General features: G+C 30.3%; 1 protein-coding gene across 8 annotated transcripts in view; it reads right to left on the bottom strand.

Moving 5' to 3' along the window:
- Positions 1-12135, bottom strand: part of LOC124422067 — a 154428-nt gene that overhangs the window by 14000 nt on the left and 128293 nt on the right. For all 8 annotated transcript variants that reach the window (XM_046957995.1, XM_046957991.1, XM_046957993.1 and 5 more), the window contains 2 exons: positions 6062-6188; positions 1877-2001 (listed from right to left, as the gene is read on the bottom strand). In XM_046957995.1, coding sequence (XP_046813951.1) covers positions 1877-2001; positions 6062-6188 — 252 coding nt within the window. The remainder of the gene's footprint in view (positions 1-1876; positions 2002-6061; positions 6189-12135) is intronic.

The raw sequence follows: 12135 nt of genomic DNA, 5'->3' as shown, positions 1-12135 counted from the left end.
TCCCCAGTTCTCCCCCTCCTCCTTTCCTTTTTCTCTTTTTAATCGACTGATTTTTTTTTTTTTTTTCTTTATTTATATGAAAACATACTTGGTTGTAGTATCGAGGATAGATAAATATCCGATTTAATTTAATTAAACGTTATCAACAATGTTTCTTTACGATATTAGACTTTCATTGACTTTCATTCAATCGATGTTGATTTATTGAATTACTATAAAAACAAGAGAGAGAGAGAGAGAGAGAGAGAGAGAGAGAAAGAAAGAAAGAAAGAGAGATAGATAGATAGATAAAGAAAATTGTTAAAATAAATAAAAGAGTTAAAAGATGTTATTTCATTCGATATATAATTAAAGTTTGGAGAAAGGGGTGTTAAAGGGGTGCGTTCAGCAGCGCAGAAAGTCGATGGACTCCAGGTAGGTCAACCGAAATAATATCTTTACTCGTGACTCGGCAAACAGCCCTATCTCTCTCTCTCTCTCTCTCTCTCTCTCTCTCTCTCTCTCTCTCTCTCTCTCTCTCTCTCTCTCTCTCTCTCTCTCTCTGTCTTTATTTTCCGTACTTTGGTGTGCGACACGTCCGAGAGGTCCCGGGATCATGATGAGAAACGAAAAACGCGAGGAAGCACGTCAAGTACTAGGTCAAAAAGCCTTTGAAATTTTCTACCCTCACAAACTGTGTCTCTCTCTCTCTCTTTATATATATATATATATTTATTTATATATTCATCTATTAATGACAACAAATATATACATATATATTACTTAAAAGTGAAATGTTTGATTCCGAATGAAATGAAATGTTTGTTGATCGAGTAAAATCATTAATATAAATAATAAATTGTAATATTTACTACTTTTCTTTTTCTTCTTTTCTTTCCTTTTTCAATTTTCAAGATTTTTGTTTTGTTTCAATCGTAATATTTTGTTTTACGCTTCATTGCAGTTTAAACTTTGGCTTTTTTCCTCTCTCTCTCTTTCACTCTCTCTCTCTCTCTCTTTCATTTTTCTCTTTCTTTTAATCAACGAAAAGGGAGAAGGCAGAGTAGAAGAGGGGAGGGGGCGGTGAGTAGAAAAAAAAGATTACAAAGTAAAAACAAAAAGAGGACGTAGATACGATGAACGAGGAAGAGAAATTCGCGTTTTCTTTTTTTCTATCCAACGTGGTGCTCGCCAAAAAAAAAAAAAAGATAGAAAAAAATAAAAAAAGAAAGGAAAAAAAAGAAAAAGAACAAATAGAAAATTCTTTGATAAGGTCGTAAGAGAAAGTAAAAACCCTTGTGAAAGATCCTAAGCGAAATACGTGAGACTTTACTGGCTCTACATAACATCCACTTTTCTTTCTTACTTCCTTACTTTTCTTTCTTTATTTTCTTTCTTTCTTTCTTTCTTTTTTCTTTCCGAAAGTCTCTATCGGATCGTCTTTGACACGTGGATTTTTTTGTAAGCAGGCGAGTCTACTCTCTCTCTCTCTCTCTCTCTCTCTCTCTCTCTCTCTCTCTCTCTCTCTCTCTTTTTATACACTACATGGGTGTAGAAAAGAGCGAAAAGGGTTGATCTTTATCACACTGATACCGTTAACGTATGTACGTTCAAAGGGGCTATCGAAAGAGGGGACCCATTTTACTTGTCGTAAATTTTTATCTTTTCACTTTTTCGATGGAGAAAATTTTTTTTTTTCTTTTTTGATTTATATTCTAATTATTTTGAATTAATATGTAATAAAGTTGTCGAATCGAACGAATTCAGGATTTCTCCATAAGGGGCAATGATACGAATGTAATTTTTTTTGTCTTTTTCCTTTCTTTTTTTTTTTTTCTCCCCTTCATTTTGACAAAAACAAAGAGCAATCATATCTATGAAAAATATCAATCATTACCTTTCGTGATCTCGATCGAGCAAGGCCGGAGTGCTGGATGCTTTGATACGTCGTTGAGTTTTGCTGATTCCAGGCATTCGTCTTCGATCCTTTCTACCGTGACCAGTATACTGATCGTGAAGTGGCTATAAAAATAAATAAAATGATACACATACACATACATACATACTTAGATATATTATTTCATAAATTGATTTTGTCTCTCTCTTTCTCTCTCTCTCTCTCTCTCTATAATATTTGACTATGTTTATGAGTATATTAAAACAGAGAGAGAGAGAGAGAGAGAGAGAGAGAGAGACAGAGACAGAGATTCATTCTTTATAAATGACAGCTGTTCAAAGTGTCTGCTTGAAGGACGTAGCGCATTTCTTGAGTGCACAACTTAAAATTATTTTGAGATGTACACAATTAATCTGAGTACTAATCTGAGGGGGACAAAAAAAAAAAAGGAAAAAAAAAGAAAAAGAAAGGAATTTCTTTTCCTTATTTTTTGAAAATAATGCGATCGTAAGAATTCATTTGTTAAACTCTTACTGCCTGCGTTACCGGAGTTCGACAACCTTTACTCGCCTTTACAACGAGTTTGGACCATATTTCATATCGTGCCTCATGGTCGTAGAGGGAAAGTGGTGAGAGGGGAACGAATAGGGTGGTGATACTGTGGTACTGGTGGTACCTGTAGTGGTAGTGGGTGACAAGGAGAAGGGTGGTTTCTAAGCGAAGTCGAGAGTCTCTTGACTCTCCTCGTTGAGCACACTGCCATTGTTCGACTTAGGTGCAAAGCAAAGAAGCTTCAACGGACCGAAATATCTCGATGCCCGTTGTGCTGTATGCTCTTAATTACGAGAGTCGCCATTTTCTCTCTCTTTCTCTCTCTTTCTTTTCTTTCAAGAGTCTCTTCTCCCTCTCTTTCTTTTTTTTTTTTGTCTTTTTTTTTTTTTATTGTTTTCTCCATCGAGAGAAAGGAAGAAAGAAAGAAAGAAAAAAATAAATAAATAAATTTATCTTATGTTTATCTTAATCGAACTTAACTCGCTTAAAAGGGAGAACATATTTTTTATCGTACAAATAAATAATTTAAGAAAACAAATATTTTTTTTTTCTCTAAAAATATCCCCGACGTGTAAAAAAGATATCGGTCAAAGTTCACCGATCTAGAAAGTCGAAGGTAACGAAGATAGATCGATGAATATTTTATCCTTATTCGTCGTTAATCTTTCAAAGGGATCAGAACGATAAAAAAGGTTCGCGTCCTACATATATATATATATATATATAAAAGAAAGAAAGAAAAAAAGAAAGAAAAAAATGAAAGAAAGAGGATAATCTTGTAAATTTAATAGAAATAATTTAAGTGTTAATAAAAAGGAGTTTAATGAGATCTCTACTATCATGTATTTATTAATTTTAATACGTTTACGAGAAAATTAATTATAACTGATTGCAAGATAATCCGCTCTTTTTATTTTTTATATATTTATTTGTTTTTTTTTTTTTTTTTTTAAATATCTATAAAATGGTTGGATCTGTCACTCGTTAGTAATATTTATATCTGAGTCTATGTGTAAAGTATGTGCATCGAAATATTTCATATATTACTAACAACACATACACGCGCTATGTACCACCCTTCTGAATATGAACGAACATGTTAGCGCAACTGGAAACGATTCCCATGCATCATCCTAGAAGTGTCGACATTGTAATGACAGCTCGTTACTGTTTCTCCTTCCTATATATATATATATATATATATATCTTTGTCTCTTTCCACGTAAGTATATACGAATCGTCAAATATCGAAGTTTAATCAAAGATGAAATTTTGTTTTTCTAATTAAAAAGGCCAAAGTCAAATGGTTAGAAAACTAAAACTTCTTTCCTTTTTCTCTTTCGCAGAAATCGATTAAAACGTTTCTACGAAGTGATTCCTACGAGGTTCTTCTTCTTAAGTTCACGCGAGAAAGAAATTTTGGCAGGTTACCAAAACTCAAGATAATTTGACGTCGGTATAATTTCTTCGAAATTACAAGGACTAGTTGCTATCAAACTTTTCGTATATTTTCACTGGCTCACTTCCTCTCTGAGACTTTTCTACTGAACAAACGTACGAAAGAACGAACGAACGTATACTTTCTTTTTTCTTCTTCTTTTTCTTATTTTCTTTTTCTTTTTTTTTTTTTTCCTTTTTTCTCCTTCTTCTCCTTCTTCTTCTTCTTTTACTCCTGCTATTAATACTTTTCAACTATATGTCGATCAATCAAATCTAATTCATTTTATAATCAGTTAAGAAATTAAATCCACGTAAGTACTTAGTTAGTTTATATATCTTATATTGATTTATCTATTGGAATAATTTATATTTTTTATTAAGACAGAATGGGAGACAAAAAAGATATATATATATACATATCATGTACATATATATATATACATATCATGTACATATATATATATATATATATATGTATTATAAATAAATGAAAAATGAAGATTATAGTGATCAGTAAAATTAATTGAATTTACAATTATAATACTTGAAATTACATTTAGCAACCGCATTTTATATATATATATATATATATGTATATATAAAAGAAGAAGAGACACATGTATGAGGTTGGAGATTGAGGATTAGTATGCTTGTGGTTGGTTTAATTAAATTTAGGAATGCTTTACACGGGTAACTTCTCTTTCTCTCTTTCTCTGTCTGTCTGTCTGTCTGTCTGTCTGTCTGTCTGCCTGTCTGTCTATCTTTCTCTAACGCAGTAGTAACTTTGTAGATTTATCAGACACAAGGGTTATAGGAAATGCACAGATGGATATACGTGTAATAACTACAAAGTTGAAAGCGTATTCGTCTAAATATATATGTATTAGTGTAGATCTTACAGTAACTAAGATGAACCTCGCTTTAGGATTAATTGTCTCGAAAGAGGGAAGATTAAATGCGAGATAGTAGAAATTAATTGCTACGAGTATAAATCTTCTAATTAAAATGAATTTTATCCTTCAAACGTGACGACGACACTTGATTGATATATTTTCTTTCTTTTCTTTTCTTTTTTTTTTTTTTTTTTTTTCTTTTTTTTTTTTTTTTCTTTTTATATTAAACGAGAAACGATTGAGACGGCTGACAAGCTTGGTAATAATAAATAATCATTTTTGTTAGAAATAATTTCTGGGTTATCCTGTATATATAACGTTCGTATATACGTGTACTGTAAAATTTATTGCAAGGTCTCTCTCACGTCGATCGATATTTATTATATTATTTATCAAGGATTACTAAAGTTTCATTATTTTATCGCTTCACTTCGTTTTCAATTATTCATATTTATTACTTATTAAGGTATCAAATATTTTCAATATGTACTTTTAAATGAATTTATATATTACTGATGATATAAGAAAATAATAGAGTAAAATGAAATAAAAAAAAAAAAAAAAAAAAAAAAAAAAAAAAAAAAAAAAAAAAGAAAAAGAAGAAAAATAAAAAGAGAAAAAAACGATATTAGATCTTTAAAAATTGAACGAATAATTTCACGTATATAAAAATTGTTAAAAATCGGTCGGGTTTATACAAACGAATATTATTAGATAAAGTCAAAGTTTCGAAGAGTGACACGCGAAAGTTTCTCTCGAGATAACGCACACCATGTTTGTTCTATGCTTTTGCGAGCAAACATCGTTCCCTATGTACGTAATTATTCAGGTAGATACGTACATACATCGTTCACAATGTCCTACTTTATCATTAAAACAATTCTTGTTTGCGATCTCGACGCATGAGATTGAGAGAATAATGACAGTGACGGAAAATAAAAAGAGAGAGAATGAGAGAGAGAGAGAGAGAAAGAGAGAGAGAGAGAGAGAGAACAGATGAAGAAAGGAAAAGAAAGAGAGAAAAAAGGGGGAAGAAAACAAAACAAAAAAAAAAAGGGGGGGGGAAACAAATCGTAAGAAAAAAAAGCAAATCCACTTTTACAGTAGTCGAGATGATTAAAAAAAAAAAAAGAAAAAAAAGAAAAAAAATAGGAATGATTCGTTTCTATTATTGATCTCGATCATTCCATCTCTCGTATACGTAATCTCTATTTTTTCTTTTGAAAGATAAAATTTTGCGGATTGTTCGAAACCGTCACGGTGAACGATGAAAAAATTCTCGAGTGATTAAAATACTCACGGAAACGGGAGCAGTGTGAGGCGTGGCCATATCCTGTGCGGAATGAGCACCGCTTGGATTTGGACTTGATCGTTGAGAATCCTGTACACGTTGCCATGATCCTGATTTGCCGCTCGTTGCATTATTGCTATAACATAATAACAAATGGACGTTCGTTTATTCAAGCTTTATTCATTATTTTCGAAATACAAAGAGAGAGAGAGAGAGAGAGAGAGAGAGAGAGAGAGAGAAAAAGAAAAGAGGAATAAGAAAAAAGAGAATAAAGAAGAAAAAAAAAAAAGAAACGAAAAAAAGGAAAAACAAAGAAAGACAAATTTTATTTCTGCTGCTACTTTCTATAAAAAAAATAACAATGTAAATAATCATCATTAAAAATCTTATTCAAGATGTTTCTTTCGATAATAAAAGCAAAGAAAAAAAAAAAAAAAAAAAAAGAAAAAAGAAAAAAAAAACAAAAGAAGAAAGAAAAAATATATGTAATTGTTTAATCATAAATATAAACAAATTTTAATCGTTAGAAACTAACGTGTTTTAATACTAAACGATATATTGTATATATAAACGAGATAACGATAGACGACACTATGATTTATTAATAAAGCTTGCTGTTTTGAATCTCACCCTAGTGTTATTATATTATTGGAGGACGATCGATTAATTAGCGATGACGGATTTGTTACGAACAAAGCTTAAAGTATCTTAATTAACGTACGGACGGACAAAATTATGAAAGGGAAGACGCATCGTAGCTTTTAGCGAACCGGTCGTGGAACGTCGTTATCACGAACGGATCCTGTCACTCGACCGTATTAAATCAAAGTAAGAAACGTTCTAGATGTGATTCGAGTAATGAAACGTGCTATCGTATTAATTACTCCGTGGTAAATCTCGTTTTGCAACGAAGAAACTTTCGTAATAAGAAAAAAAATCGGATCATTTTCTGCGTTCGTACTTTTCTTCATATATATATATTTCTTTTTATATATTTATCTTCTCTTTGTATTCTTTTTTATTTATTCATTTATTTTTTTCTTTTTTTTTATGAAGGATGATTGATATCAATTATTATATTTCGATACTCCCTCTTTCTCGAAGAAGAAGAAGAAGAAGAAGAAGAAGAAGAAAAAGAATTACATTTACATTATGAATTACTCGTGAAATATTTGTTTTTAAACATTAGCTGCTTGTTCTTTTTTTTTTTGCAAAAACAAATGCATTGGCTGGATGCGAAGTTCTTTTTCTCGATATTTTTCTTTTCCATTTTTTTTCTTTTTTCTTTTTTTTTTTTTTTTTTTGGTACAATCGACGATGGAAAATAATAGGAGTCGAACGCACTTCGCAAAAACAATTTTGTCGTCAAATTTCGATCGTCGCTAGCATTCGAAAGGATTCGAAAGAGAGTGAGAATTTTGATATTTCGGAAATTTTTATTAAACGATTTGAGGAACGATTTCATTATAACTACGTAGAAAATGGAATAAAATCGATAATCGTTGTTAGTGGCTCCCGACCTAACTCCCCCATTCCCTTCCTCCCTCCCTCCCTCGCCGTCTTTCGTGCTTCTACCTCGTCGGTACTACTTCAGACGGTTCGTCCTTCAGTTCGAAGCTTCCCTTTCTTTCACACGCAAGCCGCATAAAAAATGCATCATTATCGACCACCCCGTATAGATATTATTACTCTTTACCGTCTACGGGGAGAGAAAACTTTTTTTTTTTAACGCGTGTCCCGCCATCATTTTTATCACTTCATTCGAAGGACATCCAAAGAAATATTTTATAATCAACGAGTATTGTCGTTAACGTTGAAAAATTTTTATTTTCGAAAAAGCTCTTCAATATATACGGAAGTAATAGAAATTATATTGAAAATAAAAATATAATATTATATATCCATCATATATTAAATAATTATATTACATATATTACATATATAATATAATATTTAATAATTATATTACGTATATTAATATAACATAAATATATAATAATTATATTAGATATTATTTCATTCGAAAGAAATATATAAGATATATTCTCTACAGAGATTATGAATAAATCATTGTACGATATATATATATATATATAGGGATTATATTTTTAAATTTATCAGGACAAATATGTAAGTGGGTATGCATTTAATTAATTAAGTACGTAAGTATGTACATACGCACGTATGTATATGTACATTAATGTTCATAGAATTTCTTTCATTTGAGAAAATGTCATATGGAGTTTGAAAATAAAATATGGTTTTGATAGCCATGTATTGGCATGCCTTGTCAATACATTTAGAGACACATACGGATAAAACACATAGCAGTAAAATACTATGTGTATGCATGTAGAACCGGAAATATCCGATGTTTTCCTGCAACTTGCCGTAGAATCTGAACGCTATTGACTTGGGTTAACGCTACTGGGACTCTGCAAATATTTAACTGTTCCCACCTGCTATTTGAATCCTATATTTTCTAGCTCTATGTGTTTGTACAATCGACGTACTTGTGCAGATCCATCGGTTTACAAGGTTTCTCTTATAAATGAAAATCTCGTAAGTGAAAAAAAAAAAAAAATAAAAGAGGAAGAAAGTAAGGAAGAAAAAAAACAAGATTAGATATTAATTAATCAATAATAAAACATTCGCGCGTTGCATTTTTTTCTTTCAAATATTAGATTTATATTAAATTTATCTAATTCTATATATATATATATATATATATATATATATATATATATATATATATATATATATATATAGATATACATACATACATACAATCTATTTATATCTCTATTAACGTTTAGGTTTATTTTTACGTGATTTCCTTAGAATTTCTTATAGTACTTCGTTACACATCGAGAAAGTAAAAGTCAATTGAACGTTCTAAAAAGCGATCCAGATCGTGCTAGACTCGAATGGAAGAATTTTCTATTGAAAAGTAAGAGTGATAGATAAGTAATTTTACAACTTTATTTATTTATTTATTTATTTACTTACTTACTTGACTGTAACACGATTTCAAGTCTGATAGCGTAATCGAAGCTGTCGCATTGTAGGCGAACGTTCACCTTCTTATTTGCGTTTAATAACGATTTAAGATTATTATATCTTTTGAACGGCTGATTATCACGTCTAGGCATGATCATTATCTTTAATCGCTGGGATATAAGACAAGCTGAGTTCGGGCTTAACGCTCTACGTAACACGTTGAACTCGCTCTCCTCTGAGAGGACTTTCTCGAGAGAGCCTATGATATTCTCTCTCTCTCTCTCTCTCTCTCTCTCTCTCTCTCTCTCTCTCTCTCTCTCTATGTGTCTCTTTCTCTATTTCTATCTTCGCTTGTCTGTGTCTCAGAAGGTAATATACTTTCCCTCTTGTAAATATCCAATTTAAATTCAGGATTAACCACGAATTCTAAATCTTGATTATTTTCTTAAGATATTTTCTCGTTCGATGTTGTGATTCTCACCGGAGAAACTTTAATAAGAGTTTACGTTTCATTTTGCTGATATTTTCTTTTTGCGATAATAAAAACAAAAAAAAAAAAAGAAAAAAAAAAAAACAAAAAAAAAAAATACTAAAGTATTCGATATTTAATGAGTGTTTATAAATAGAAATGACGTGATCGTCGTAAATATAAATTTCAATATAAATCTAAATCTAAATTTAAAATTGGCTAAGGATCTAGAAAATCGATTTCTATAACGAAAATTTCCTGTTTCGTCCGGAACGATGAATATTGCCTTTGAAGAATTTACGGAATAGACGGTGAATGATCGTTAAAGCCAAAAATCGATTTACTTGTAACAAGAGGAATATATAATTTAGATAGATAATTACATATGTGCATGCATATATATATATATATATATATGCATATGTACATGCATATATACATACATATATACATAGATATATACTTATGCTTTTAGGTATTAACTATACGTTAGATATTCGTCTAACACCTATGTTAAAGCTCATCTCGTATGAAACAAACTCCTACACTTCCTCTTTCTGAATCTCCTTCTTCTACTCCTCCTCTTCCACCTCGTTCACCACTCTTTTCACCTTCTCACGTGAAGGAGGAAATCGATACGACCCCACGCAACATATGACCCTTTCTACTTATTGAATTTCAATTTCGCGATATCCCTGTCTAATTAATACGATCCCTCTGCCATCACGTTTATCTATACATATATGTATTTATGTATGTACATAATATGTATCTATCTATCGTCATTTCGCATACGACCTTTCATTTTTATTTTTTGTTAATTCTTTTTTTTTTTGTTCATTTCGTTCACATACATATATACATCCTCGAGCAAGAAATACGATTCCAAAGGTATACACACACACACACACACATACGTATACATACATAAACGGATCACGATCTTATTCTATTAGATTTCAAAAAACGTGACTAGAATAAAGTAATATTTCTTTTTTTCCTTTAGGTAGACGAAAAATCAATGATATTTTAAACGCTTGCTATTTATTAAGATAATATTTCATAAGATTTGCTCGATATGTCAAATAAATGCTTAATATTGATAATCAAATGTTCGTAAGTAATATGAGTGGAGTAAGGAATCTTTACGACGTAATTATTTTTATTGAAAAAAATATTCATATATATATATATATATATATATATATATACATATACATGTATATTGACTATTTGTTACAACAAAATTATGTATTTTTAATTTATAAATAATACCAATCGAATAAATAAATAAATAAATAAATAAATAAATAAATAAATATATATATATAAAGTGCAATTTAAACATATTTAATGTCAGAAGAGATCAATATAGGAAAAACTATGCAGTGACCATAAAAAAAAAGAAGAAAAAAGAAAAAAAAGAAATAAAAGCTCTTCAGTAGGGCTCGGTCTCTCTCTCTTTCTCTCTCTTTCTCTCTCTCTCTCTCTCTCTTATTATTTTTTTTTCCTTTTTGGTATTCCATAAAGAAAATAATATCTGGAGACAAGTTGATGATGGTTGGAGACTCCTTTCGAAGAATATTTACGTATGACGTAAATATGTATGCGACGTCCAATCGGATTTCATTCACAGTAGATAAAACGAAGATGCTTTGCCAACCGTGAAATGAAAGGGAAAGATTTCTTCTTCTTCTTTTTTTTTTTTTCTTTTATTTTTTGGATTTCTTTTTTCTTTCCTTTTCTATCCCTTTACGCCCACATTTTTTTCCACGATCAAGTCGATCGAACCGTTCGATTCGGTCAATTCGACCGATCGACCTGGTCGACCTGGTTGTTCGGCTAACAGGCCATTCGTTAAAATTTATTCGTCGATCATGGCCGATGTCTGCCGCAAAGCACATAGAAATTGGTAGCCAATCCGTAAAATATGGAAACTATATATATATATATATATATATGTATGTATATACGTATGTACTTATACGATAGGAAGGTTGAAAAAAAAATATGGAAAAATGGAAAAGCTTGGTGAATTTTCGAATATAAAAAATATTCTCGAATGTAAAATCCACTCTTCGTGCATGTAATCCAACGTTTTTTTTTTATTTTCCTTCTTTTTTCTATTTTTTTTTTCTCTCTCTTTTAATTTTCTTTTTTTTTTTTTTTTTTTTTTTTTTTTTTTTTTTTTTTACATCACAGAAACTCATCCTTGGATACACGATATTTTTTTTGTTTCTTTTTTCTCTTTTTCCTTTTCTTTTTGCCCTCGCTCGTTCAACGTTATATTCCTAATCTCATCTCCTCTTTTTCTTCTCTTATTTCCTTATTTCCATTCTTATCGTTAATAGTAATATCGCGACCCGAAAAGTATTCTCATATTTAGTTGTTACCATTTTTAGTAAATCCCATTAGAATTGTAAATGACCATGAAATATTATAAGCTGTGATAGATTCAAGGAGCTTAATGTTACCTCTATATATTTGGAGAGACATACATATTTTATTTTACAAGTTTATGATAGGAAAAAAAGAAAAGAAAAGTAACATATATATATATATATATATATATATATATATATATATATTTATGTATTATTTTCTTAAATATAAC

The sequence above is a fragment of the Vespa crabro genome, chromosome 2, assembly GCF_910589235.1.
Source record: "Vespa crabro chromosome 2, iyVesCrab1.2, whole genome shotgun sequence".
Taxonomy (NCBI): domain Eukaryota; kingdom Metazoa; phylum Arthropoda; class Insecta; order Hymenoptera; family Vespidae; genus Vespa; species Vespa crabro.
This window is presented reverse-complemented; position numbering and strand designations above follow the sequence as displayed.